This window comes from Madurella fahalii, assembly GCF_045866475.1.
Source record: "Madurella fahalii IFM 68171 DNA, scaffold_1, whole genome shotgun sequence".
Lineage (NCBI taxonomy): Eukaryota > Fungi > Ascomycota > Sordariomycetes > Sordariales > Madurella > Madurella fahalii.
Window position 1 is genome coordinate 2,512,249 of NW_027263971.1, and position 26,478 is coordinate 2,538,726.

The window sequence follows — 26,478 nt, forward strand, 5'->3', positions numbered from 1 at the left end:
GCCACTGGGCCTCAAACCACCTAAATATCATTAGGCAACGCCATCCTTAGCGGTCTACCGTAGGGAATCACTAGAATGGCCTATACCCCTATCCAAAACCGACTTCATCACCACCTAGGATAGATCTAATCTCCCTCTCTCCCCTGTAATCGTCGTCGCATACGTTACAGCTGGAATCCTTTGGACTGACACGGGCAGTGTCCAAAAGGGTGACGGCACAGCTTGACCCCCGTTATTCTCAAGTAGTACTCGGTGACGGCGCTACTCCTAGTGCAATATCCCCTGCGCTTACAAACCTGCCCCGCGGCCAGTAGAAATACCAACAGCAACAGATACGTCACTAGCACTTTGGCTCTCTAAGCCCACGCCCATCGACATACAGCGAGACGGCGCGACAGTCATCCATACCATAGGGGTGCACAAGGTAGAAGAAGAAACGCCCCCTTTCAGCGGCAGGGCATTCCCAGAAGTGGGAGATGCTGCCTCTATAGACCAGAGACGATTTGCTGCCGGGGGAGACGTCGAAAAAAGCGGCCGGATGCCAGTTGGTGTCAAGGATGTCGCAGACCAGGACTGTGGAAGGTTCTCGAGGTTGGTTAGGTCTGGTGTTGTTTCCGGGAATGGAAAGAGGGTAAAGGGAAAGGGGACGCAGAGGAATAAGAGAAAGGGAAAAGATGAGATACGACAAAAGTCACCTACCCGCCCACCAGCACTCCCTCCATTTCGAATCATAGAGGGAGCCGTTTTGGAGATGGAAGCGGACAGGCGGCATGTCCACTGAGCCGCCTTGGACCTGACCGCCGGGCAGTTGCCCGACAACACGGAATACGTCATCTGACGTCCAGAGCTTGAAGCCACAGGTCTTTTGCCGTTCGTGAGCTTCAATAAGACTCTTCCAACCCAAGAACCATAGTGCCGCGAGTGCAAGCATTGTAGGGGTATTTAGTATGAAATTTTTGACGCTGATGTCGAGCAGCATTCTACGTCAAGCAGTGCCTTCAGCCCCCTTATAGGTTTGAGTGTGCTTTGTAATGATGTTCGGGAGAGACGGCTGGCTGGCAAATAGCAGCCATGTCTCATCCGTTCGGCTCCTACGCTGGAAAGGACGTCGCAGCGAAACAGCTGTTGAGCTGTGACCCAGTGTTACCTACATTGAGTCAGTGGAACTTCCGGCGTCTTGGCTTGGACTTTTGTACCTTTCAGCCGAAGGGGAACTTCCTCAGGGGCAAAGTAGCTCGAGGAATACATAGGTCTACATGGAAGTACTCTCCGTAAAGCGAGAAGCCGTAGAGAAGCAAGGCTGGGTCGATCAACGGACAACCCCTAAACATCACGGCAAGACATTGACAGTATCTCACAGGCAACTGATGTGATCCCCCAAGTTGCGTTATAGTTCATTCCCCAGTCATCAGTTGGAAGTCAGGCTGCCAGGCCTGGACATCGCAGTGGACTACCTAGCCTTCTTACGCTTTTTCGCGGCCGGCGGTTCTGATTCTACTTCGGAATCGAGGATGTCACTGGCACCTTCGATATCGATATAAGACGTGCCTTCATCGCCCTCATCCTCGCTGGCCTCTTCGGAGCCATCCTCATCTTCGGATTCTTCCTCGTCCTCCTCTTCGTCACTCGAGTCGCCTAGGGGTATCATATCTTCAGCACCATCCATTTGAGCAGTCTTCTTCGCTCCATCTTCCTGCTCCGATTCGCTGTCGCTTGAGAAGCCTGAGAATGCTTCGTCTTCTTCCTCCTCTTCCTCGTCGTCGTCGGCTGCCACAGTGGAGCCGGCTAACGAGGTGTCGGCAACGCTGGCAGTTTCATCGCGTTTTCTCTTCTTTGGCATCTCTCCGAAACGGCCTTCCCGGCCTTCAATGACGGCGTCATCGCCTCCTTCGATTGCCGGAGCGGGTGTAAACCAGGGAATCTTTCCCCGCATAAAGTCGTTGAGAACCATCTTGGCCACTCCATCGACATCGGGCTCACCTCCCTTGAGAAGTCTACCAGCTTTCCTGGCCAGGAGTTCGAGGAACTCTATGTGATCCTTCCATCCCTTGAGCTCATACGTTCTCTCCATGTGATGCGTTTTGACTTTCTTCAAAACGGCTGGAATGTATTGCTCCGGGTTTTCAACGTTCTCCACGCGGACGACGCCACGGAGAAGTAGATCCTGTGGGGTATCGTGCTGGTTCGGTGGCACAATACCGGGGCAGTCGATCAGGTAGATCCGCTTCATTAAGGTCACATATTGCCATACCTTAGTCTCACCAGGAATGGGTGCGACCTTGGCGACCGGCTTGCCACGGAGCGCGTTGATGATACTCGATTTGCCCACGTTCGGATACCCGATCAGGCCGACACTGATCTGTTTCCTGTCCTTGTGAAGGATGCTGAATTGCCTAAGAAGATCAATCAGAGAACCACGCCCAAAGGGGTTCTTGATGCTTGATCTCATGGCACAGGTAGGATGGTCCTTCTGAAGCACGCGAATCCAAGCGGCCTGTATCTGTTAGCCTCCGCAGGGACGCAACATGGTAATAAAAAGTAGTGGGGTATTTGAGTTGTATGAATCATCACTAAGAAGACCACCATGCGCTGTCCGGTATGGGACAGTGGAGGCCTTCAACTCGTATGAAACACGTCCGGTATCCGGCGATAGCGCTCCAAAACAGAGACTATCAATCCCCAGTCTGAAGACCAAACCAGGGACGTTGGAGGTGGAGATCGCTCTCCCAGGGATGTAACGGACAATCTCCCATGAAGCACAAGAGTGCGGAAGGATCCTGACGAAAGCCCTGGGATCCTCGCATCGGCCTAGAGCCGGCCGAGCTAGGCGGGACACTCAACGAGGTGGGTGGCGACGCATTGGGAGATTGATTGGGGCGTTCCTAGAAAATGGAGTATTGGTACTTACCGCTGTGCTGGAAGGTACTAGGTCAATCTTGTTTAGCACGAAAACAAGATGTTTATGGGGCGCCTCGGTAGCCAGATACTTCTCGACGTGCCGGCTGTTCAGGACAAGTCAGAACTTGAGACCCGGAGTGAAGGGTCAAGGCCATACATACCATCGTGTTCCAAGCGGATCTCGGGCATCGAGGACATGGAGAATCACATCTGATGAATCGATCACCTTGTCTGGGAGTTCGTTAGTAAGTACCAGCGAGGTACCACGCTCATCGGGACTCACAGAGCTCGTTCCAAATCCGCTTGGACTGGCCCTTGCTAAAGATTGCTTCCTTAGCGGTCGCGACACTAAAGTCTTCCTCTTCTATTGGCGCATCACCGTCGGCAGCGGCAGCCCCCGAGGTACCATTCAGTAGCCGGATCTCTTCTAGTCGAGCATGATACGAGTCGAGACTCTGCTCGGTGTGGCCTGCTAATTCGTCGACGGTATTGAAACTCAGCTTCGGCCGCTTCCTTTGTGCCTTTGGCCCAAAAGTCTCTGAGAACGGTTCGCTCTCGACCGTCATCTTTGCCTGGTGCTTTTTGAGGCCGTCCTGGAGGCTTGGCCCATCCCGGATTAAGCTCATTGGAAGCTTGTTGCTTTTCAGCAAGACCGAGTAGGGGTCCTTCTCCTTCTCAGCAATCGCCTCCCTGAACGACTTGAGCGTGTCCTGGGAGATGACTCTGGTATTCGTGAACCACCTCCGGTTTGGTTCGATGACGGCCTTGGGGACCTCTTTGCTCTGGTAAGAAGCCGCCTTGACGATCTTGCCCTCCTTGTTCCGAACGGCTTTGCCATCCTTATACATGTTCAGGGTCTTGATCTTTTTGGCCGAGCGGTAGAAGTTCTCGCCCTTGACCTTCGGGTCTCCTGCGACCTTGCCCTCCCGCTGGAGGCGGGTCTTCTCCTTCTTTCCTATGGCCATGGGTTAGCGGCGCCTGAATTCGACGTACGGGGCGAGACGACGAGAGCCTACTCACCAGTTCCCATTTTGGCAATTGTTCCAGGCCAAAGAAGGAAATGAAGGTATAAAGAGAAGAAATGAAATGCCCCAGCTGCAACGGGGGAAATGCAGCGGTCTTCCGCAGGGGGGATCGGGATTGCGGAGGGAGAAAGAGGATGAGAAGAAGTCGGAAAGAGAGGAAACAAAACCAAGTGAAGTTTTCGGCGGGGTGGACCTCGAAAGTCTCTTCGTGAGAAATATTTGGCGGTGTATCGCGGCACAATCTGCCACGGCCAACTGCGCTATTCCTGCACCGGACTTAGCGCCTTCAACCGTTCGCTGGGCTTCAGAATTTCCAGCTCTCAGATCACGTCCGCCCCGTCTCCCAAACCTGGATCTCGGCCCCGGAATGTTGGTTGCTGCCCTCAACTACAGACATCCCAGCCCGGAATCCAATTCTGTCCCTAGGGCAGAATTGCCTCTAATCAGTCGACGCAATGGCGCCCCGGACGTCAATAAGCGGTCTCCAAGCCGCCCTCTCCTCGTGCCGAATCTCGACGACCAGGACGGCAACCTCCTCCGCGATAACCGGCTCGTCGCCATGGCGGGCATTCAGCACCACCTCTCTCGTCTCCCATCCTGTTCTTGTGCCGCCTGAATCTCCCAAATACATCACGATTCCCGAGCCGCCTCAGTCCTCCGAGCAGAAGCTGCCGCCGGTCCGCGGCCACCTCCCCGTCCCGCGCGACGTCTTCCCCGCACGCGAGGGCAACCGCAAAGTAAAAGCCGGCTACGTCGACTCTATCATGCCCCTGTCCGCTGCCGAGAAGGCGGGCGAGCCGCCCAAGAGCGAGCGCGAGGAACGCCACCGGCGCATGGCCGCCGCCCGCCGCAGCGCCCTCGCGGCCGGTCTGCAGGGCCTGTACGTACGCAAGACGCAGCGCGAGCAGCGCCTCGCGCGGCGCGCCGAGGCCAACCGCCAGGCCAACGTAGCCGCGGCCACGGCGCCGGAGCGGCCCGACGACGTCCTCACCCGGCCCTCGGTCCGCGCCTCCACGTCGGAGAAGCTCGCGGTAGGCCCGGACCCGAACTGCTTCCTGGCCGCCAAGAAGGCGCGCGCGCGGCACGAGAGGAAGCTCGCGCGGGAGGCCGAGGCGCGCGGCGACGCGCTGGCGCAGCTGTACGTGGCGGCGCAGGACTTCATCGTCGACGAGGCCGAGCTGGCCGAGCGCGTGGAGCAGCTCTTCACGCCCGACTACCACCGGTACGGCGGGATGGACCGGGGCCAGAGCATCTGGGATGTGCACCGCAACCCTATCAGCGTCAGCGAGCTGCGGGCCGCCATGTCTGGCCAGTCGCACAACATGCTTGAGGCTAAGAAGGCGTCGTCGACCAAGACAGCCCAGCGGCAAAAGTCGGTGGCCGAGGAGCTGACCGGTGGCAAGTTAGTATGAGACAAACCACTTCGGTGGCCATACTCGTTGCGTTGTTGTTGCCTTTGGGACGGTCACGGTGTGCTGGGTGGGTTGTGGATCGTCATATGCGACTTGGCTTTGCCCAAATGTATCAAAGCCTCTTAACGGCATGTACAAATAGACTCAAAGCCCATCGAGGCGTTTCCAGATATATACATTGCAGGTGTTATTTTTACATATGAGAAGGTATAGCATTTATCTGTTTCTGATATGAAAGGGAACGCAGTTAACCATGCAAACGCCTACAACGCCGAGACCCCAAGTCGTCGTCCCGACGTCTCTTTGGAACCAACCATGTAATCCGAGACGGTGGAACCACCATCTACCTCCCTTGAGCGAGACGCAGACTCCCGACAATCCAAGCTCTCCTTGACTGCTATGTGTACGGAATATTCCCACCACAAGCGCAAAGATTGAGGTACATACCTAAGCGTCTAGGCTCGCGAGCGCTATCGCCTCTCCACAAGTAGAATGTGCATCGCCGCGTATGCCAACACAATAAACACAGCGCCGAAGATGCCCAGATTGATAATATCCATCCACATGGCCTGGTTGTCGAAGCCGAACGAGCTAAGAATCGCTGCTCCGGGCACAGTGATGTCAATACCGATCTTGTGGTCGACTAGCGTCAGTTGGGTGACCTCGTTGACAATCAAGGCTTCGAAGCCGTAATGGAAGATGGACAGCCACTGGAGCCAGAGAGCGGCCGGCGGGATGGCGTTGTGATTGAGCAGAAGGCCGGCAAATAGCAAGCTGAACAGCATGACCAAGCTGCCGATGAGATTGGCGACGCCGTGGTCTTTGCAGACAATGCCGATGAATAGACATATGGCGGCAGCTGCAAGGTTGAAGAGGACCAGAACGAGCATAAAAACCATGAACTTGTCGACCTCGGCAACCAGACCGGTCATTGGGTAGACAATGGCGCCCAGCAGGATGGGCGGCACAATCCTCAGCGGCACAATATCAAAGAGAACCTTGGCGGCGAAATAGGTGATGGGCGAGTAATACCCATTGGCCCTCTCGCGCACGAAGAGTAACCGCTCCTGCGAGAAAACCGACAGGCTGGTCAAGGTGCTAAATCCGAACAGGGCGAGGACGAAGAAGAACAGGCCCAGTCTGTTTTGGAACCCGGCAATGTCCATGGTCAGACCATAGAAAAGATAGCCGGCAAAGACGGCTAAGAGGATCGCGATTGCGTAGTGCGTCAGCATCAACATCGGGTTCCGGTAAAGGTTTCTCCAGGTCCTCTTCGAAAGGAGAACAAACTGCCGCCAGTATCCGACACGCGCGTATCCCTTCCCCATTGTGCCCGTGCTAGTACTGCGGCCATTGAGCGTATATCCATTGGAATTCTGGCCGTTGCTATGGATTGCTGCTGTGACGGCCTGCTGGATCTCATCGTGCGTGTTCCCGGCAATGTCTGATTGGATATATGAATGCACCAGGATGTCAAGGTCCGTTCCTGTGGGTGCAGGGGGTGGCAGGTCGTCGTGCTCGTCTGCCGTAGACGGCTGCATATGGCGGAGAGGCTGCTTTTGCAGTTTGTAAGCCCCAATCTCGTCACCAGCATCGGAGGACGCCGCAGTGTCTACCGTTTGTTTGCGCCGAGTGTAGAGTTCTCGCTCCTGCCTGACTCGCACGGAGTCGCGGCGCCTGCTCTTTGGTCGAGACGAGGATGCCTCAACTATGCTATCATCACCAACGCTACCGGAGATGCTAGCGATCGACTTCACTGCTCTTGTGCTGCTGGGGCCAACGCTTGCCGCATCGATTGAGAGGGTCCCATCGTCGAACGAAGTGGTGGAACCGGCATGCATCGTCAGGTCGACAAGGTAATCCGCAATGTTGAAACCTGGAGGACAGCTGTATCCAATGTGATCAAAGTAATCCTGGCATTGATGCAATGGCCCGGAGTAGACCGTCTTGCCCTGAGCCAGCAGGATCAGGCGGTCGAACAGTGCGACAATATTGGATCTCGGTTGATGAATTGTGAAGATGACGGTTCGCTTGTATGTCTTTGCCAATGTGACGAGGCATTCAATGACGTTGTAGGCGTTGTACGCATCAAGGCCACTGGTGGGTTCATCGAGGAAGAGGATGGAGGGGCTGGTGACCAATTCACAGGCGATGCTAACTCGACGCTTCTCTCCGCCGGAAATGCCACGCCCTTTGCCCTCTTCCGAACCAATCAGGGAGTCCCGGATGTGGTGGATACCCAACTGTTTCTCGACTTCGATGACTCTCTGTTCCTTCGCTGCTCGTCCCATGTCTCTCGGAAGACGAAGGAGCGCGCTGTTGAGGATCGTTTCATGCACAGTCAAAGTGGGAAGCATGGTGTCTTCCTGGTCGACGAAGCCGGTTGCGTTCTTGTAGTCGACATCGCTCACTTTTTCGCCGTTGACGTAGAAGTCTCCGGAGACTTGGCCACGCTTGTTCTTGCGAGCAAGAATATCCAGGAAAGTAGTCTTGCCAGCTCCTGAGGCACCCATGATCGCAGTGATTTCGCCCGGATGGGCCATTCCCTGGATGCCCGACAGGATCTCCTTGCCGTTTAGGTTATAGCAGACGTTTTGGAAATATAGCGAGGCCGGTTTGTGATCGGTCATGAGCTTGATGGCTTCGTCGTCCGAGTCATCCAGATGGATCGGTCCATATCTGAACTGCCTCCTGGACAGGTACCATGTCCCGAGAATGACGGCGACCAGGAAGAGGGCGCATCCGGCAATGACACCGGCGATGAGCGGTGTGTTAATCTTTGGCACTTGGGGCGAGTATCCGGGCACTTCGGTATGATATAAACACTCCCCAGAGCCACAGGTCAAGAGAATGCTGGAATCACCAAAGACGTAGCTGATCAGGTTGTTCATCTCAGGTTCTTGAAATGCGCACTTCTTCGGTTCCCCGGGCCGCTGGGTGCATTCGAACTCTGCGGGACCGCGGATCTTCTCGACGAGGAACTCGCTGATATCCACCGAGCCATTCTCGCCACAAAGCATGCGGTCGGGGATACACTCGCACGAAATCTTGTTGCACTTGTAAGACGTTGAGTTCTTCTTCCCCGGTAAATCGAAGTCGGCGGTCGACTCGCACTCGTTCAAATGGCACATGAACGACTCGCGCTCGTCAACCCAAACTACGATGTGTGAACAACCTCGAACAAATAAGGTCGGGAAGCAGCAACTCACATTGGAAATCGCACTCGCCGCTCGGCTTATCGCAGGTGAAAGTGACCTGAGGCACCTGTGCCCCAAGGAGGTCTCGGATGGCCTTGTTCGTGACGTCGCACATTTGGTAGTTCTGTTTGACAACCTCGCCGCTGGTATAGCAGACTCCGCCATCGCCTGTTTCTGTCAGGGCGTCACAGGCTCGATCGCTTGTGCACACGTTGCAATTGATGCCCGTCCACCCTTCATCACATTCGCAGGACTTGCCCTTCCGTACCGATCGGTCTGGCCCTCGGGCGAGAGATCCGCATACTGTATCAACGCGGTGAGCATTGGTCTTCGGCCTATTTTGGAACTACGTACGAGGTTCGAGGCAATTATCGCCGCCGAAGCCTGCAGGACAGTTGCATTTGCCGTTGTATTCGCTGCACGGCGCGAATTGGCCGCAGGAGTAAATTGGAAGGTTGCAATTGAAGCTGGTGGCAGAAGATAGTCAGCATCTCGAGCAAACAACTCTGACGGAGACCGGGTGCGACATCATACCATGGAGGGCAGTCCTTCGGCCTATCTTCCATGAGAGCCAACTGCGCCCGCATCATGTCGATGGAGGAGGTGTGATTGTAGGCCGAGGTGATGCATGTTAGCGATAGCGCCGCCACGGCGAGCGCGCGAGGTAGCTTGAACGCCATGATGGCGGGAGGGACGCCAGGTAGAGCGTTATCCCACGGCGCGGCGATGCTAGTGACGGACAGGAGCGGTGGTTGGGAAGCTCTTCGGTGAGAGGATGGAAACTGGCCGGATCGGCGAGCTCTGTACCGGCAGGCTGCGACCAACCCCACGGCTCAACACGCCGATGGGTCCGACCCCAACCTGAGATCGTTCGTCGACCGAGGGAGCTTATGCACCGTTGGCTGCAAAGCTCCGAAGCCGATGAAGCCGATGCAGGCAGAAACTGAATAACAAGGAACGAACTGTTGATGGCATGAAGATATTCAACACAAAAGCGATGGGATGAAGGGAAGCCGAGTTAGATGCGAGAAGCGTCAGCTGAACACCGACCGTTAATGATGTCGGCTGTGGGGCCACGGAACATTGACTTCCATGGCTGGGGTGCCTGGGCGCATTGTTCAGGATCCTGAAGTGTGGGACCTGGTTGGAGGACCTGGCGCAGCCTCCTACACGTATTCATTGGCACCGCCACAGTTTGCCGCGGGCCTGGCAACATGTGGGGAAGACTCTGCCACCATCCTTATCGAGAAGATGGAGAGTACCTTACGTTAACAGATAAGAACATCCCCGCACTCTCCGCACAGCTCTGATCCCGCCGGAGTATCGGCCTAAAACGTGACTCAAAGGACTTCGATGGGCATGCGTTGTAAGTGATGAGACGGTTTTATGCGACTGCGAAGCACTAGACAGGTATAGTAGTTGTCGTAAGGTATGGATGCTCATAGAATGTGTAATGCGGCAAGCAGATTGCTTCCAGGAGAGTAGCTGTTGTGTAGTGTAGGTAGTGGCATGTGGAGTTCCCGAGTCGTCTCATCAGCTGGCCGAGCACCCGGTTAACCCCACTACGAGGGGGAAACTGGCTCTTTCTTTCTTTCTTTTAGAGACAGTTCTGTACGACTCGGCCCTTCTCTACTACAGAGGCAGATGATTTGAACCGACTGATAGACCTCTTGATCCCAAGAGGTAGGATATGGGCAGAGAGAGAGTCGGCCTCAGAGAATTCTCCCTTATATCGACTAAAGGACTCGCCCGAAATGGTCAAGATCGAACCATTCGAGGTGGAGCAATGGATGGACCGGTTAGAGAACACTCCAGGGGTTCTCAATGTCGCCGAGACCTGCGCAGCGTCCGTGTCGGTTAGCGACTTGATAGACATGTGTGAAGATAAAACGGCATCGAGACCCTTCAACATGTCCGGGAAGCTCACGTACGGACCTATCCGCGGCTCCGAGCAACTCCGCCGGCGCGTCGCTGCTCTCTTTGACCGAGCATCCGACGCCGAGCCTCTACCGGCCGACAGTGTCATCATCACGCAAGGGGCCATCAGCGCCAACTTCCTGCTCCTCTACACTTTGGTTGCGCCGGGTGACCACATTATTTGCGTGTATCCTACCTATCAACAGCTTTACTCTGTCCCAAAGAGCCTCGACGCCGAGGTGTCATTGTGGAAGCTGAGGGAGGAGAATAGCTATGTGCCAGACTTGAGCGAGCTGGACAGCTTGGTGAGACCCAATACCAAGGTCGGAAGAACTGCTCAGAATTCTCGAACATGGAAGATCCCTATTGACAACGATTCCTAGATGATGATTATCAACAACCCAAATAACCCGACTGGTAGCACCACGCCCAAGACTGTCCTTGAAGGCATAGTGGCCTTTGCAAGACAGAGAGGAATCATTGTCTTCTCCGATGAGGTTTACAGCCCTCTCTACCACTCGGTTCCCGACGGCCAAGAAGCTCCTCCGTCGATTCTTGCCCTGGGATATGACAAGACGGTGGCCACGGGCTCAATGTCGAAGGCATTTGCGTTGGCTGGTATCCGGACAGGATGGATAGCGTCGAGGGACAAGACCATCATCGAGGCGGTGGCGGCTGCCCGGGACTATACCACGATCAGCGTATCGCAGATCGACGACCAGGTCGCAAGCTACGCGCTGTCCGAGCCTGTCCGGCAACCGCTGCTGAAGAGAAACATGGCGCTTGCCCAAACCAACCTCACCCTGCTTAGTGCGTTTGTAGAGCAATATGCCTCGGTCTGTTCCTGGGTAAAGCCGACGGCGGGCACCACTGCTTTGGTGCAGTTCAAGAGAAACGGGCTACCGGTTGACGACCCTACCTTCGTTCTGGACTTGTTAGAGCGGACCAAAGTGCTAGTCATGCCGGCGAGCCCATGTTTTGGGCTTGGTAAAGACTTTGCAGGCTTCGTTCGGTTGGGCTACGTGTGTGAAACCGAGGTTTTGGTAAATGGGTTGGAGAAGATGGGGCAGTATGTTGAGGAGCACTTGATCTGAACATCAGACGGTGGTTTTGCAAATAGCTTTCGTTGACAATCGTTGTTGTCCAGCGCACTTTCGGTGATATATGTGTTGGCTGCCCGTTTCTCAACCCCACTGAACCCCACGCACCCCCACCTCCGCTGATTCGAGTCCGGCTCCACGGTACCGGCCCGCTAGCCAAGAACGGCGTGGGCTCGTTCTTCCCTCTGACATCAGATTGACTTAGATGAATGTGGTGTCGATGTTCTTTCTTACAGAGGTTTATAGGCGTGGTCCGCCCCTGATCCGGCGGCCTCTCGGATTTGAACAATAAATGCTATTTCCGCTTCCCAGTTTTCCGACGTGCTCCGTCAACACGAGCAGTTAGCCTCGTGCCGTTTATTTGCCCATCGGCAGCCCCGGGCTCTTATCCTTGAAGTTGCTGGTCCACAAGCTCTTGACCAGCGATTTGTGTCAGATTCGATGTACGCCGTATTTTGTATTGCATCCAAGAACCTGTCGTCTGGCATTGGCACCGGCCGAAGACCAGTTCGCCCCAATTTCTATCTACCTAACCTACATAATTAGCCGCTTCATTCCGTTGCGGCTTGTGGTTTGCTCTTGTGGCACCTTCTAACCCGAGACCTGCGGACGCGCCTCGTGCTCTGCTTTTTGATACTTCCGTCACTTGATCTGACAGCCTCACCATCTACTTCGGCAAACCTGGATTCCTTCAATTAGGATCCTGCTAGTTCGAAATCACAGCAATGAAAGCGCATACGGCAGTAACTGTGATCGCGCCGTTCGTCGGAGTGGCACAAGCAGCCTCAGCCGGCGGCGTCATTCAATGGGACATACAAAAAGATCAGCGACCGCGAGACCTCACTAGGTTAGGCAGACGTGCCTCGACCTTTGAGGAGGTCATCTCAAACGAGCAAGCAAGAGGAGGCTATTTTGCCACGTGCAGGCTAGGGACGCCCGGCCAGAACTTGACACTCCAACTCGACACAGGCAGTAGCGACATTTGGGTGCCGGATTCAGAAAGTCGAGTTTGTAGGGAGGCCGCCGCGGGGGGATGCGATTTCGGAAGCTGTATGATTAGGCTTGATTGACCCCTGGTCTGTCGTTCCACTGACATGCCAATGTAGTCAACCCAAGCCGGTCCCGCACCTTTAAGGTCACCCGAGAGGGTGAGTTCGACATCGAATATGTCGACGGCAGCTCGTCCAGGGGCGACTATTTCACTGATGTTTTTGAGATCGGTGGAGCCACGTTGCAGAATATGACTATGGGGCTAGGTCTAGAGACTAGTATCCCATACGGGTTGGTTGGCGTCGGCTACGCGCTCAACGAAGCCATCGTGGGGCAGACGCGATCTGGCTCCTCGGTATATCCCAATCTTCCCGTGCAAATGGTCAACGAGGGCTTGATCAGCACTGTTGCTTACAGTTTATGGTTAAATGATCTAGGTCGGTGTTTGCGATCGGGATGTGTCGTGTCGTTCTTTGGACTAATGGCGCTTCAGATTCTAGTTCAGGCAATATCCTCTTTGGCGGGATCGACACTGAAAAATATAAGGGGGAGTTGACAAGGATCGACGTCTATCCAACCCAACCGAACCTGTTTACTTCGTTTCGGGTGGCCTTGACCTCGCTGCATGCAGTTAGCCCCAGCGGCAGTGACACACTTACATCGGACACGTTTCCCATTCCTGTGATCCTTGACTCTGGCACGACACTGTCCTATCTCCCGACGGACCTCGCGACCCAAGTCTGGGGGGAGGTTGGCGCCATTTACTCGGCACAGTTCCAACTGGCCGTCATTCCCTGCCGCATGGAGAATAGTAAGGGATATTTCTCATTCGGCCTCGCCGGTTCGAACGGCCCGCGAATCAACGTGACAATGGACGAGCTGGTACTAGACCTGACCACCGGCCAGCCGCCAGTGTTTAGCACGGGTCCGTACGAGGGCCAGGACGCGTGCCAGTTTGGCATCCAGAACTTCACGTCGGCACCGTACCTGCTTGGAGACACATTTCTCCGCTCAGCATATGTGGTCTACGACCTGATCAACAACCAGATCGGAATTGCTGCTACCGATTTCAACTCAACCGATAGCAATATCATAGCGTTCCCTAGCCTCGGCGCGCATATTCCGTCGGCAACGGCGGCACCTGATCAGAGCCAAGTCACATCTGGTTCTTCGCCGTCAGTTACGGCACTGTCCTATGATGCTCGGCCGGGCTTCATGGACCTTGGTGGAGCCGATGATGATGGGGCGAGTGCCGCTTCGGCCGTACCCCCAGCGTTTTGGAATATCCAGATGCTGCTGGTGGGCTTTTCGATGTTCTTCACAATGTTTGGGCCGGGTTTGTTCCTTGCTGTCTGAGTCTCCGGGCGAGCTGCTCGGATATTCTGTACCTACTAGGTTAACCGGACAGTGGTGACACCATTGGGCATCGCGTACATTTGGGCGGCTCGGAATACAGAACTATGGGCCCGGTATTTGGGAACTCGGGGATTTGGGCGTAAGGGTGTCTGGCCGAATCGGCATTGGAGGAAGTCATGGCGTTTAGATGAGTTTATATCGAAGTCGTAGATCGGACTGAAAACCCGACCATCATAAAGTTGTGTTGTCCGGACCCCTGTCCCTGGCTCTGGTGTGTGACCCTAGCAAGCCGGGGGAGGTTCCCTGCCGCCGCAAGCGCAGGGGTGGCACGGCTACTTGCAACCACGTCCCGGGCGCTGGCTCCACTAAAAAATTTCGCGAGCAGGGGTACCGGGAAAGTATGGAAGAATCCGTCGACGCGAATTGCTCGGCCGTTCAACACCTTGGGACTCCCTTTCTTTCTCCTAGTCATTCTTTTGACCCGTCGTCTTTTTTTTTTTTTTGCCGAAGATGCGGGTGATACGGGCTGTGACAGCGCTCAACAGCAGCCGTGCTGTCGCTTCAAGGCATGGGATCCGCTATGCTGGCCTGGGCTGCCGTACCGCTCTCAACACGCCCTCTACACAATGGCAGCTCAGTGGCCTCCGCCATTTCAGCAGGAGCCCTGTCAGGACTGCTTCCAGTGCGGCTGAGGCTGCGTACGCCTGTCCCGAACCGACACGAATGGGCCCGAATGACAGGCTGACGCATGGCGATCCAGGTTAAAGCAGGCTAAGGAGCTGGCCGCGGCGAACATGACGCCCGAAGCTGTGGAAGCCCGGATGAGTCCCGAGGAGAGGAAGAGGTTGTCGATGGTTCGGAATATTGGTATTGCAGTATGTCTAATCTCGACGCGCACCGAAGGAGCGGCCAATTGGGCCGCGGAGGCGTGCGGGGACTGAGCAGCGAGACCAGGCACACATCGACAGCGGCAAGACGACCGTGACAGAGCGCATTCTTTTCTATACCGGCCGGACCAAGGTGATCCACGAGGTTAAGGGACGGGACGGTGTCGGCGCTAAGATGGACTCAATGGAACTCGAGAGGGAGAGAGGCATCACCATTCAGTCCGCTGCTACCTTCGCCGACTGGAAGAAGGTCGAGAACGGCCAAGAGGAGACGTACCACTTCAACGTGATCGACACACCCGGGCATATCGATTTCACCATCGAGGTTGAACGTGCTATGCGAGTGCTGGATGGTGCTGTCATGGTTCTCTGCGCTGTTAGCGGTGTGCAGAGCCAGACTATCACTGTCGACAGGCAGATGAAACGGTACAATGTCCCCCGGATTAGCTTCGTCAACAAGATGGACCGGATGGGCGCGAACCCCTTCAAGGCGGTCGAGATGATCAACTCTAAACTCAAGATCCCGGCTGCGGCGATCCAGATCCCCATTGGTTCCGAGAAGGAGTTTGAAGGAGTGGTGGACTTGATCGAGATGAGGGCCATTCGAAATGACGGGCACCGGGGTACCAACGTCAAGGTATCGAAACAGATTCCGGAACACCTGAAAGAGCTGGCCGAGGAAAAGAGGCAGGAGCTGATCGAGAAATTGGCCGACGTTGACGACGAGATGGCCGAGATGTTCCTCGAGGAGAAGACGCCTTCCCCCGAGCAGATCAAGGCCGCTATTCGGAGAGCAACCATCGGGCTCAAGTTCACTCCCGTGCTCATGGGATCTGCACTTGCCGACAAGTCGATCCAGCCCATGCTGGATGCCGTTTGCGACTACCTCCCAAATCCTGGAAACGTCCAGAACACAGCGTTGGATCGGTCCAAGGGCGAGCAGCCCGTGCAGCTTATCCCCTACAACTCCCTACCTTTCGTGGGCCTCGCCTTCAAGCTAGAAGAGAACCCTTACGGCCAGCTTACCTACATCCGCGTCTACCAGGGTTCCCTCAGGAAGGGCCAGTACCTGTTCAACTCGCGCACCAACAAGAAAGTCCGAATCCCGCGTATCGTACGCATGACGTCGAATGAGATGGAGGATATTGCTGAGATTGGCGCTGGCGAGATTTGCGCCGTCTTCGGCGTTGACTGTGCGTCCGGCGATACCTTCACCGATGGCGCCTTGCCCTATGGCATGAGCTCCATGTACGTGCCTGAGGCTGTCATGTCGCTCAGCATCAAGCCCAAGCGAAGCAGCGACGCGGATACCTTTAGCAAGGCTATCAACCGTTTCATGCGTGAGGATCCCACGTTCCGGCTGTACGTTGACGAGGAGTCGGAGGAGACCATCATTAGCGGCATGGGCGAGCTTCATCTCGACATCTACGTCGAGCGCCTGCGCCGCGAGTACAAGGTTGAGTGCGAGACGGGCAAGCCGCGTGTTGCGTACCGCGAGACCATTAGCAAGCGCGCCGACTTTGATTTCCTCCTGAAACGCCAGAGCGGTGGTCCCGGCGACTACGCTCGCGTGATGGGTTGGATCGAGCCCAACGCCAAGGATCCCGAGGGAAACCACTTCGAGACGCAGGTCGTCGGCGGTACCATCCCGGACAAGTACCTATCCGCTTGCGGCAAGGGCTTCGAAGAGGCATGTCTCAAGGGCCCCCTCCTCGGACACAAGGTCATTGGCGCGTCTATGGTAGTTTCGGATGGTGCAACGCACGTTACTGATTCTAGCGACTACGCCTTCAACCTGGCCACGCAGATGGCATTCCGCAAGGCGTTCCCCGACGCCGGCGGCCAGGTGCTTGAGCCGCTCATGAAGACGACCATCACAGCCCCCGCAGAATTCCAGGGCAACGTTCTCATGTTGATGAACAAGCGCGGCACCATTGTCGACACCGAGATTGGCGCTGACGAGTTCACCATGATTGCCGACTGCAGTCTCAATGCCATGTTTGGCTTCAGCACGCACCTGCGCGCCGCCACGCAGGGCAAGGGCGAGTTCACCATGGAGTTCAGCCACTATGCTCCCGCGCCTCCCCATCTACAGTAAGTGGTTTGTTAAAATAGTGGGATTGCCTAGAACCCCTGGACTAACCATATCCCCGCAATACAGGAAGGAACTCATCGCGCAGCATGAAAAGGAGCTGGAGGCCAAGAGAACCAAGTAAAACCGGGGCTCTTGGTGATAGCTTTCTCCTAGCTTCAGACCGCGCCAGGTACCATGGCCTCAAGGACTGCAAATACCCTGCAGATCGGTGGGGAGCATAGATTAGCGACGATCATAGAGCATAAAGCACTCCGTCGAGTTTGCCGCCCCACGGTTGAGACAAGCAGTTGGGGGAATCGGATTCCCTGTTGATTGGAGAAGGTCGGGGTTGGCTTATAGACCGGGAATAGATCTGGGATGGACGGGAAAACAGGCGACCGCTGGGTTTGGGTTAAGCGGTTGGTGTCTGTAACCCGCTGTTTTATGTATGTGTCCTGTACCAATGTATGATACACGATGTTCCAGCTGTATAGATTACGTTAGGCAGCGTAGCTTAATTGTGGAATGAGACATCACTCCTCCGACTGTTGGATACGGAGTTGTGATGCTCGACTACCGCTCCTGGCCCTGAACAAGTTACACGTCTAGTCTATTCTAGAATTGCACAGCAACGAATCTTCGCACAACGACATCCTCATTTGATCACGGTGGGTCTAAATAATTCCTTGATAAACTTTTCCCCGGGGTTTGCACCGCATGCCCCTGCTTTTATTTATCCGTAAGAGATGGCCTGGTGTACACAAGAGATGGGGTATATGTGACATTGGGCAACTAGTAAGTGAAAATGATTCTCTCTTCCGCCGCGCTTCTCGAGTTCTGTAGCCATATTCAGAGCCGCTTCAGGATATCCTGTACCACCTCCTCCGTCTTGGCCGCGCCACCGAGGTCAGGGCTGAGGAGCTTGCCCTCCTCCAGGTTTCCATCGACGGCGGCGTAGATCTTGGCGGCTGCGGCCTCCTCGTTGAGGAACTCGAGCATCAGCGCAGCGCTGCGGAGAGTGGCGATGGGGTTGGCGATGCCTTGGCCCTGGATATCGGGGGCGCTGCCGTGGCAGGGCTCGCCAATGGCGAAGCCCTCGCCGACGTTGGCGCTGGGGACAAGACCAAGAGAGCCGACCAGGGCAGCCGCACCGTCGGAGAGAATGTCGCCGTACAAGTTCGGCGCAACAATGACGTCGTATGCCTCGGGCTGGCGGAACAACTTGTACACCATCGAGTCAACGATCTGCTCCTCGACGGCGACGTCGTTGAACCTCGGGGCCGAAAGGGCTTCGCGCGCGGTGGACCGGAAGAGGCCGTCGGTTTGCGAGAGCACGTTGGATTTGTGTGTCACGGTGACAAGAGGCCCCTTGTGGATGCTCGGGGTACCGGCCGCACGGATCTTCTGGCGGCGCAGGGCAATCTCACCAGCAATGGTGGCGATGCGGCTGCTGGCGCGCTGTGAGATGCGCTTGATGGCCTCGGCGACCTTGCCGTCTGGGGTGTCGCGTGTTGTCTCCTCCTTGACGTACAGGTCCTCAGTGTTCTCGCGTACGATGACCATGTCGATGGGCTTGGGCGCCGTAACAACCGTCTTAACGGGGCGCACGTTGGCGTACAGGTCAAGCTTCTTGCGCAGGGCGACAATGGGTGACGAATAGCCCTTCACGGCCTTGGTCGGAGAGCTGACAGCGCCGAACAGAGCGCCGTCACAGTGCGATTTGAGAACCGAGACCGTCTCCTCGGGAAGAGCGACGCCGGTCTGCTCGAATGTCTCCCAGCCGGCCTTGAGGTCGACAAACTCGAACTTCAAGCCCAATGAGGCGGGCAGGGCCTCAAGGATACGCCGGCCGGCGGGGATGACTTCCTTGCCGATGCCATCGCCGGGGATAAGGCCTTGCGGCTGGGGGATTAGAAGCAGTCTCGGAATGTATGGAAGACCGTGGCCACGAGGAGATGCTCACCGATTCTAAGAGTCCTGGCTGCCATGGTTGCGCTTCAATTGACTTGCTCCGAGGTTGTCGAGTTGCTTGGGCCGAACTTTTTTTTTTTTTTTTTTTTTGAGGAGACACTAAAACACTCGTACGCAATGACACCTTCAGGGAAGCCCGGGATCGGAGCTGGGTCCAATTGATCGCCTGCGGGATGAGCTTACGGCAGGTTCCGGGGAGCTCTGGGTTAATTATTGGGGTAAGTGTGGGGCTGGGATGGATTGGAAGCGCTGGTGGCGCCGTTTGCAACGCGCGCTCAATCAAAACCACAATCAACATCACTGTGTCAATATTGTGTAATGCGCCGTATCACCTGAAAATCTTATGACAGTGGCCGCTCTCTTTGATAGACATGACGGCAATGCGCCTACTGCAGTGGTTTAAAGGGCCCAAACCCGTGCCATTCCGCCTGCGCGAAGAGACGCGATGCATCGTTACGTTTTTAGAGCATCGCGGTATTGGGATCCATGCTCGGATTGTTCCAGGCGAGCGCTGACAGTTACTTGTCTGCTGTGAGGCTGGCGCATAATGTTCCCATCTCCACTGTGGCTCTTAGCTGGTATTACGGCTCTGCTCTGCGAACCTTAGCTGCGGGTTCAGCAAGAATCCCAGGTCGGGCCGGGTAGGCGTCGACAGCTTCATTAACCAAAACGACTCCTTATACTACTAGTGTCCTCGCGGTCCTGATCGCTGGGTCTGACTGTTAGTTGTAGAGGACATTGTGGAATAGTAAGGCAGGTTGTCGAGAGCAACGGGTGATCCACATAAAGTTGCAGCTCCGAATGCGCCAAGACATCAATGACCTGAATCGACTGGGTGTCTCGTTAGGCTGCTTGGACCAACCTTGGGTGCCGCAGCGGCCGTCATCAACTGGTGATCAGCGCGGTCATGTTGCCAGAGATGAACAATCTCCAGTGACGCTCCATGCCAGTTTGGTTCATGACCTTCAGAACGACACTGCTAAGTTTGGAGCGTCGCGTGTATGTTCACAGCCACCTGGGAGTTACGCAGCCCAGTCCCACCACCGGGACCGCTGGCCTTGGGTGCTGCGTCCCGGCGAAGCTTTCAATGGTCCTAAGGGATTTGCTGTCTTCCATAGCCACAGGCTGCCTCGGTATCCGAGGCTGAGAGGCGCTCGCGGCATGTCGTTATGACGCCTGGAACGTGGCAAGCAGTGGACACGCGTATGATTCAGCGGCTCGCTTTACGGCCCAAGCCGTTCGAAAGGCACCAGGGTCCTAGCGCAAGTTGCAACGGTCCGAAGAGCCGGGTCTACAATTTCCGGGAAATGGCCGGCCTAGGAAGATACATAGTCGTAATGGCAGACCTGTATCATGCGTTTTCTAGAATAACTGCCACGTTTTGTGCATTCCTCTTGTTGACGTTGCCGGAAGACAAGGGAGGCAGGGGGGGATCGAGGACAGGGGAGAGGCCTTCTTCGGCCCCACAAGCCACCGGATCATCCCATTGGGCGTTGAATCACCAGACCTCTTCGAGGTCCGCCAAGCGTGTCCACCTTTCCGCGGCCGAGTCGTGAAACAGCTCGGAGCTGCTCCTGACCGGGCAACTCATTGCAGCCGACTTTTGATTCAAGGACGGGTGCCGATTTCCAATGCTTTGATGATTCCATTTGCTGCGCAGCTGCTGCATTATTTACCACACACACCCTGCATTGCTAGGGGCTGCACAGGCTATCGGAATCGCCTCAAAGGTGCTCCGCAGCACCCCCCCCCTGATCCAATCCAACCCCGAAATGTCTCTTCTAATTTGAGACACGACGCATTTTTATAGGGTGGCACCACGACAACCGCGTCGCCCGCCCCTTCGTCTCTGCCTCGCTCAACTCTCCACAACCGGCCTTTCGTCAACAAACTGCTCCTACCAGTCGTTGTTCGCGGATCGGCAAGAACAAGCCACGGTAGCTCCATTCCCTGCACTCCATTGGCTCCGCGTAGCTCGGAGTCCAAGCTGCCTCTAGCTGCTGCGCCCAGGGAGCTGAGCCCAAAAGGGGCGCTTTGGCACCTGTTCGCGCGTCCAAGCTCTTGCACAGACGACCGCACTTTCCATCGCATCCTCCCCGCAGCGGACCGACCCTACGCAACTGCCCTGTCACGACTCCCTCGGCGCGCGTCCCGGAATCCGCAACCATGAGTGCTGTTAAGAACCTGCGCGCCATGTTTGAGCAGAAAGGAGGGGAGACGAGCCCTCCGGATCGAGGCAGGTCGCCTGGCGCTCCGTACAGTAAGCTGCTTCCTCCGCTTGCCGCCGTGTTCTCCGTCTCTCTGCCTGTGCCCTGCTTCACGCGCGTCATTGCCAGCGTCCGTAGCTAACGCTCCCATCAGTTGTCGGCGCCGATTCTCCAAGGCCTCTCTCTAAAGTCCGGACAAGCTTCATAGCGGTGGAGAAAGATGGCAGGATAGGCCTTCAGCGCGGCGGGAGCCAGGACTCCATCCCCCCGGTGCGAAAACTCAGCGGTGAGAGCAACACATCGACTCCCACGGCCGGAACGGAGAGCTCGAATCCATTTGACAAAGCGAGCCAATCGCCTGCCAAGACGAGCCTGAAGGCGCAGCCCGTCGTCGAATCCCCAGGAACGGCCGCTGGAAGCAAAGATGCACCCCTTCCCGTTCAGGAAGCGCAGGGTGCGAAGACCGAGATACTACCGAGCACCGATACACGACCCAAGGGGACAGGAACGGACGCGCCTGCTAGTAAGCCATCGTCTCCCAGCGGCGGCGAGGCACCAGCCCCTGAGGCAGGGACTACGAACGGGACGGGCAGCGGAAAAGATGAGGCGAAGGCTGCAGGGAAGGAAGCCATCAAGCCGACCACCCACACAACGAAGCGAGCGCCGAAACCTCTTGCGGCTGCGTCAGCGAGCAGGCCGGCAGCCAAACCCGAAAAATCACCTGCGGCTGGCAAAGCCCCCCAAAGCCCTGCCGGGACATCAGCACGCATCCCCGCAACCAAGAAAACCCCCGAAAGGAAGGTCCAGCAAACAGTTACTCCCCGAGCGACTCCCGCCTCGAAGACTGCAGCTCCCTCGTCCATCAAGAAGCCACCACCTCTCCAAGCCTCTCCCGGTGCCGCCTTCGTTAAACCCAAGCCCAAGTCTCCGACGCGGCCCATCAAGCTTCCCCCAAGTTTGACGACGCATACCGCTGCTTCCGGTTCCAAGGTTAACACTCCACGTCAGTCCTTATCTCGCGCGAGCGGCAACGCTCATTCTACCGACTCTCGAGGACGAGCCCCAAGCCGAGCGAGTGCCTCGACCGGCGGCACAGCGTCCGATAAGTCCACGGCAACCAAAGGTTCCAGGCGGCAGAGTTCGACTATGGGTCGGCCGCGGCCCAGCTTGGGGCCGCCGCCCAAACAGCCTGCGAAAGACCATCCACCGACGAAGAGAGAAAAGGAAGTGGACGAAGGGTTCCTTGCCCGCATGATGCGCCCTACCCAGTCGTCGGCATCCAAGACTACGGAGAAGGTCCAGACGACTCCACCCCGGAGGGCAGCCGCCACCGGGACCAAGAAGCCGGCGGTAGGGAAGCCGATAAAGAAGGTGGTCGCCAAATCCCCAGGTGCTGCTTCACCCTCGGGACAGTCGCAAAGTTCGGCCGCCCACCGGATTGCGACCGAGGCTGAACACGCCGCTACGGCTGCTGAAATCATCGAGACGGCAAAGGCCGCCGAGGGTGAGGCTACACTGCCCGCCGAGGCCGGTCAGAAGAGCGCTGCCCGGGAGGTAGCGCCCGTTGTGGAACAGAGCGAAACTGCCGAGGAAGTGATCGAAGCTACCAAAAGGCTCGAGGGCGAGGTTGCCCCTCCCGAGCTGGCACCAAGCCTGATGCCTAAAGAATCCGCTCGTGAGCCGGCAGTGGTTTCCAATGGGTCAGACACCGATGTCCAACACGATGAGACAACAAAAGCCTACACATCGGAGAGCAAGGAGGCCGTCGATTCTACCAAGGCGGCTGATAGCGCCGATACCCCAAACGCTGAGGAAGTTGCGCACTGAGTCAGAGATTTCGTAGACGATGCTAGTAAAATGTTCTATTGCAGCGATTCTGTATTGTTTTTTTTTTTTTTAATTCTGACGCCACTCTAGGAGGACGTAACGTTTGTTGGAGGAACTCCATATTATTATGATACCTGGTGGAAAAAAAGGGATGGGCACTGATTACGGGGAGTTGGTGATGGGGCGTGTAGGTAGACATAGTTGGGCCACCAGGCGTCTTCAGATCAATGAGTACATTTATTCTGCATTTGGGGGTGGGAGATGGGACATCGAAATGTTTGGTACAATATGATACATGTGATAGATGACTTACCCGTGACTGCACCATCCCGAGCGGTGTTAACGAAGCAGTCCAGGCTGGGGGCGCAGAGTTGCCCTTGGTCCTCTTGCGTACGCACCAGCCGGCTACCTTGCCGTATGATTGCCCATTTCGAAAAATCCGAGGGCTTCTTGTCTGCCAGTATCGTACAAGATGCCGCCTCCTGATCCTCGCTCTCCAGCCGGGGGAACCACTTCTACATTAGCCCTCCGCATCGCCCTCCTTTTCTTTCAGGACCATTCATCCCCGTCATGACACCCGGCAGAGCACCAACCCGCCCACCTTTCTCTCCACCGCCTCCCTCACCTCCAATATTCCCCGATCAGTGCTCACAAACAATGTCTCTCCGAGCGTCAAGCCCTTGAGCGGACCCGAGGGCAACCCCCGCGCGACTCTGTTCAGTTGCCGGTGGCCGGCGGTCACCAGCCTCGACGGCTTCGAGATGGGCTGCACGTTGCGGACGATAGGCTCGTTGTTCCAGTACTTGAGGCCGACCCAGATGCGGCGCGTGGCCACGTTGGCCGACGTGACGGGCTCCGTCTCGGCCGACGAGAGCAGCTCGGGCGGCGGCGGCCGGGGCCCGCCGCGCGTTACGCTGGAGAGCAGGCCGGCGCGGTGCATGGCGAGCACGAGGTGCAGGTTGTATTTGTTGTTGGGAATCGACGTCAGGCCCAGGCGGGCCCGCGTCGCGTTCTGGAGGTGGGTGCAGGCGTTGGCTATGGAGTTGATGCCCATCCTTACGATTTGGAGACGGGAGACCCGTGAAGCGGATGTGGGTTCAGTTTGACGTCGGCGAGGCAAATGGCCTCGGGGCTATGAAGGATCGCGGCAGGAGGGAGTTGTATCCCCTTTCTCGGGGTGAGGATCCAGATGTTGCTTGCTGGGAAGTTGTTAGAACTCGAGGCGCGACGGTGATATGGCTTGTGTCAAGAATTGGAGGCATGACTCACTAGTGTTACCACACTGGTTGCGTCATGTGCCGGTTTGTGTCGCCGTCGACAACGTCGGTCTCTCGATACGTGATAAATTTCAGGTGGACCAAAAACGGCTTTGCAGTCGATACTCGGCTCTTTCCGTCACCAGCCAAAATTTTGGCTAGGCACATCCGTCAGTCTCTTTGACGGGCCGATGGCGAATGCTTGCAAGGGGCCCCTGCACCCTTTTGGGGACGAGCTTTGGGAGGCCCGAGCTCAGCCTGTCGAACACCCCGCACGACCTTTGCATCCCACCCCTAAGCGCCCGAGCGGACCCCTCGATGTCACCACGCCTCCTGTTGTTGCGGCCGCTCGCGCACCGAGTCTGGCTCATTGGGCCAGTCGACAGGTGGGATCACCATTCCCTGGGGAAAACCCTGATTTGACGGGAAAGGTACCACTGGATATGCATGGATCAAGCGAAGCCAAGTGAATGGGCGCATGCCGCAGGGCCCAGCAGCTCCCTCGACGGCCACACATGTGCTTATCGATGCCCTCAGCAACGTTTCTGCTTTCCCGTAATTTTCTCCTTTGTCTTCTTCCCACTTTCGCTCCCGCTTGATCTTCTCTCCTGAAATCAAATAAGGACAAAGAGAATATCCACTGTGATTTCCTACTCATTCCCTCCCGTTCCCGCGTTTTGCGTAGAACCCCGCGTGCCACGACCCCTCTAGAGCTTCCCCTCATTTTCCCTTGCTGTTGATTTTCCCGAGAGCTCCAACGCAAAGATGGCCGCCAGGCCGGGAGAAGAGAATGTGGCCACGCTGTGAGTTGTCCGCGGTCGCCCGAAACCAAGACGAAGTGAGCTAGTTTGACCAACCCGATCTGAAGCTTCGGAGATATCCATTATTTCTATGGACCGCCGACAGACAATCCGCCTCATCACCGATTTGATAAGGCCTCTTATGTCTACCTGTTTGAGGATGCCAACCAGGGCCGCGCTCGCATAGAGATCGCGAACCACCCGGGCACAGACGACCAGGACGCGTTCGACGGCTGTAAGCTCTGCCTGTCATTCTAGTTCAACCGAAGCAGAGCTGACGAGGCGTTGTTTGATCATCCCAGACCTCGACCGAGTCCACCTCCAATATTCTTACAAGCACACCTGCCTCGTGTCATTGACCGTCGGCGAGGTCGAAGGCCATGACGAATGGCACCTGCCCACCTACGACCCCCATAATCAGAACAAATACCACTACAAGCTACATTCGCTCGACATCTACTTCTGGACCCATCAAGATGCCCTACTTTTCGTCAATGGCATCAGGCGGGTGCTTCCTCCAGCACAATGCGAAGTCCTAGATGAACCAGGGCCGCCGCCTCGCCAGTCGACTGAAATGAGCTCTGTAGTACAGAAACTCGAGAAGGCCGCCATCTCCGACCCCAGCTTGGCCCCGGCCCTGGCGCCAGCAGCACAGCCCGGCGACACCGCAGCTCCAACATTTCCCGGACCTCCAGTCTCTGCTGTCGCCGGCTCTGGAGACCCTACGCTCTCTTCCCCACCTCAGCAGTTCTCCCCCATCGTTTACAATCCCGCCGCGCCTCCTGCGCCGGAGCAGATCCGGCACCGTGAGAAGACGCCGCCGCCTGAAGATGCCGTCGCCAACCCTCTGCACCAGACTCTTGCGTACGATGCGCAGACGCCGTTCTCTCCTGGCCTGGTTCCCAGTGGTGTCGGTCCGCTCAGCCCCGGCGTCCCACCTCCCAACCTCCAACACCCTCCCGGTGCCCCTGCTTTCCCCGGGCCACCTCAACACAGCGTCACGTCGCCCGGCTTTGCGCCCCAAGGATTTGGGTCTCTCGGCGGGCATCCGGGCGGCATATCGCAGCACCCGCCTGCCCATCCCGGCATCGCCCGAGCCACGACGATGCCAGTCCACGGTGCCGCTAGCCCCCTCGCAAGTCCGACATTAGCGAGCCCGTACGGTGTCGGGACGTTCCCTGGACATGCGCAGTACGTACCAGGCGTCACGCACACGCCCACGCCTCCTACTGCTGGGGCCGGCGTGCCACCCCCAGGGCAGGTCCAGGGACAGAACCAGTATGCGGTGCACCAACAGTTCTATGTCCCTGAGGATCAGTACAAGCCGAAGCAGGAAGTTAAGGGGAAGTTGGAGGAAGGGGCTGGAAGGTTGGAAAAAGGCGTTACCGGGATGTTGAAGAGGTTTGAGAAGAAGTTTGGATAGTGGGCTAAATCAGGTTGTGAAATGTAAGAGGGACGTAGTAGAGAGCAGCTTGGCTACGAAGCTTTGAGTAGCGTTCTGTGTCCGTCGTGTTCACTAAAATGCAGTGATGCTCAGTCTTTTGTTTCTAAGAGCGGGCGA

At 56.5% G+C, this 26,478-nt stretch overlaps 10 protein-coding genes across 10 annotated transcripts; 6 read left to right on the forward strand and 4 right to left on the reverse strand.

The window, feature by feature from the left end:
- Window positions 1–1,450: 1,450 nt before the first annotated feature.
- On the reverse strand, window positions 1,451–3,928 carry NOG2 (GTPase required for pre-60S ribosomal subunit nuclear export and maturation; the record flags this gene model as incomplete). The annotated part of the gene is made up of 5 exons (XM_071056199.1): window positions 1,451–2,494; window positions 2,909–3,002; window positions 3,060–3,129; window positions 3,182–3,853; window positions 3,919–3,928. 5 exons carry the CDS (start codon window positions 3,926–3,928, stop codon window positions 1,451–1,453), a joined length of 1,890 nt encoding a protein of 629 aa, XP_070912300.1.
- Window positions 3,929–4,378: 450 nt separating this feature from the next.
- Window positions 4,379–5,335, forward strand: MFIFM68171_00778 (uncharacterized protein; the record flags this gene model as incomplete). The annotated part of the gene is made up of 1 exon (XM_071056200.1): window positions 4,379–5,335. The coding sequence occupies one exon, from the start codon at window positions 4,379–4,381 to the stop codon at window positions 5,333–5,335; it is 957 nt and encodes a 318-aa protein (XP_070912301.1).
- A 470-nt stretch (window positions 5,336–5,805) lies between these two features.
- ADP1 (FAD-dependent urate hydroxylase) lies at window positions 5,806–9,212 on the reverse strand (the record flags this gene model as incomplete). The annotated part of the gene is made up of 4 exons (XM_071056201.1): window positions 5,806–8,492; window positions 8,545–8,835; window positions 8,887–8,999; window positions 9,067–9,212. The coding sequence occupies 4 exons, from the start codon at window positions 9,210–9,212 to the stop codon at window positions 5,806–5,808; spliced, it is 3,237 nt and encodes a 1,078-aa protein (XP_070912302.1).
- Window positions 9,213–10,286: 1,074 nt separating this feature from the next.
- On the forward strand, window positions 10,287–11,543 carry MFIFM68171_00780 (Capreomycidine synthase; the record flags this gene model as incomplete). Its single annotated transcript, XM_071056202.1, has 2 exons — window positions 10,287–10,772; window positions 10,833–11,543. The coding sequence occupies 2 exons, from the start codon at window positions 10,287–10,289 to the stop codon at window positions 11,541–11,543; spliced, it is 1,197 nt and encodes a 398-aa protein (XP_070912303.1).
- A 731-nt stretch (window positions 11,544–12,274) lies between these two features.
- MFIFM68171_00781 (Acid proteinase PEPI) lies at window positions 12,275–13,895 on the forward strand (the record flags this gene model as incomplete). Its single annotated transcript, XM_071056203.1, has 3 exons — window positions 12,275–12,599; window positions 12,656–12,976; window positions 13,033–13,895. The coding sequence occupies 3 exons, from the start codon at window positions 12,275–12,277 to the stop codon at window positions 13,893–13,895; spliced, it is 1,509 nt and encodes a 502-aa protein (XP_070912304.1).
- Window positions 13,896–14,405: 510 nt separating this feature from the next.
- MEF1 (Elongation factor G, mitochondrial) lies at window positions 14,406–16,998 on the forward strand (the record flags this gene model as incomplete). Its single annotated transcript, XM_071056204.1, has 4 exons — window positions 14,406–14,593; window positions 14,656–14,770; window positions 14,841–16,876; window positions 16,944–16,998. 4 exons carry the CDS (start codon window positions 14,406–14,408, stop codon window positions 16,996–16,998), a joined length of 2,394 nt encoding a protein of 797 aa, XP_070912305.1.
- Window positions 16,999–17,705: 707 nt separating this feature from the next.
- LYS12 (homoisocitrate dehydrogenase) lies at window positions 17,706–18,844 on the reverse strand (the record flags this gene model as incomplete). The annotated part of the gene is made up of 2 exons (XM_071056205.1): window positions 17,706–18,751; window positions 18,820–18,844. The coding sequence occupies 2 exons, from the start codon at window positions 18,842–18,844 to the stop codon at window positions 17,706–17,708; spliced, it is 1,071 nt and encodes a 356-aa protein (XP_070912306.1).
- A 2,149-nt stretch (window positions 18,845–20,993) lies between these two features.
- On the forward strand, window positions 20,994–22,861 carry MFIFM68171_00784 (uncharacterized protein; the record flags this gene model as incomplete). The annotated part of the gene is made up of 2 exons (XM_071056206.1): window positions 20,994–21,087; window positions 21,189–22,861. 2 exons carry the CDS (start codon window positions 20,994–20,996, stop codon window positions 22,859–22,861), a joined length of 1,767 nt encoding a protein of 588 aa, XP_070912307.1.
- A 568-nt stretch (window positions 22,862–23,429) lies between these two features.
- On the reverse strand, window positions 23,430–23,915 carry MRPS8 (mitochondrial 37S ribosomal protein uS8m; the record flags this gene model as incomplete). Its single annotated transcript, XM_071056207.1, has 1 exon — window positions 23,430–23,915. The coding sequence occupies one exon, from the start codon at window positions 23,913–23,915 to the stop codon at window positions 23,430–23,432; it is 486 nt and encodes a 161-aa protein (XP_070912308.1).
- A 967-nt stretch (window positions 23,916–24,882) lies between these two features.
- On the forward strand, window positions 24,883–26,340 carry MFIFM68171_00786 (RNA recognition motif-containing protein; the record flags this gene model as incomplete). Its single annotated transcript, XM_071056208.1, has 3 exons — window positions 24,883–24,920; window positions 24,986–25,152; window positions 25,220–26,340. The coding sequence occupies 3 exons, from the start codon at window positions 24,883–24,885 to the stop codon at window positions 26,338–26,340; spliced, it is 1,326 nt and encodes a 441-aa protein (XP_070912309.1).
- Between the last annotated feature and the right edge of the window lie 138 nt (window positions 26,341–26,478).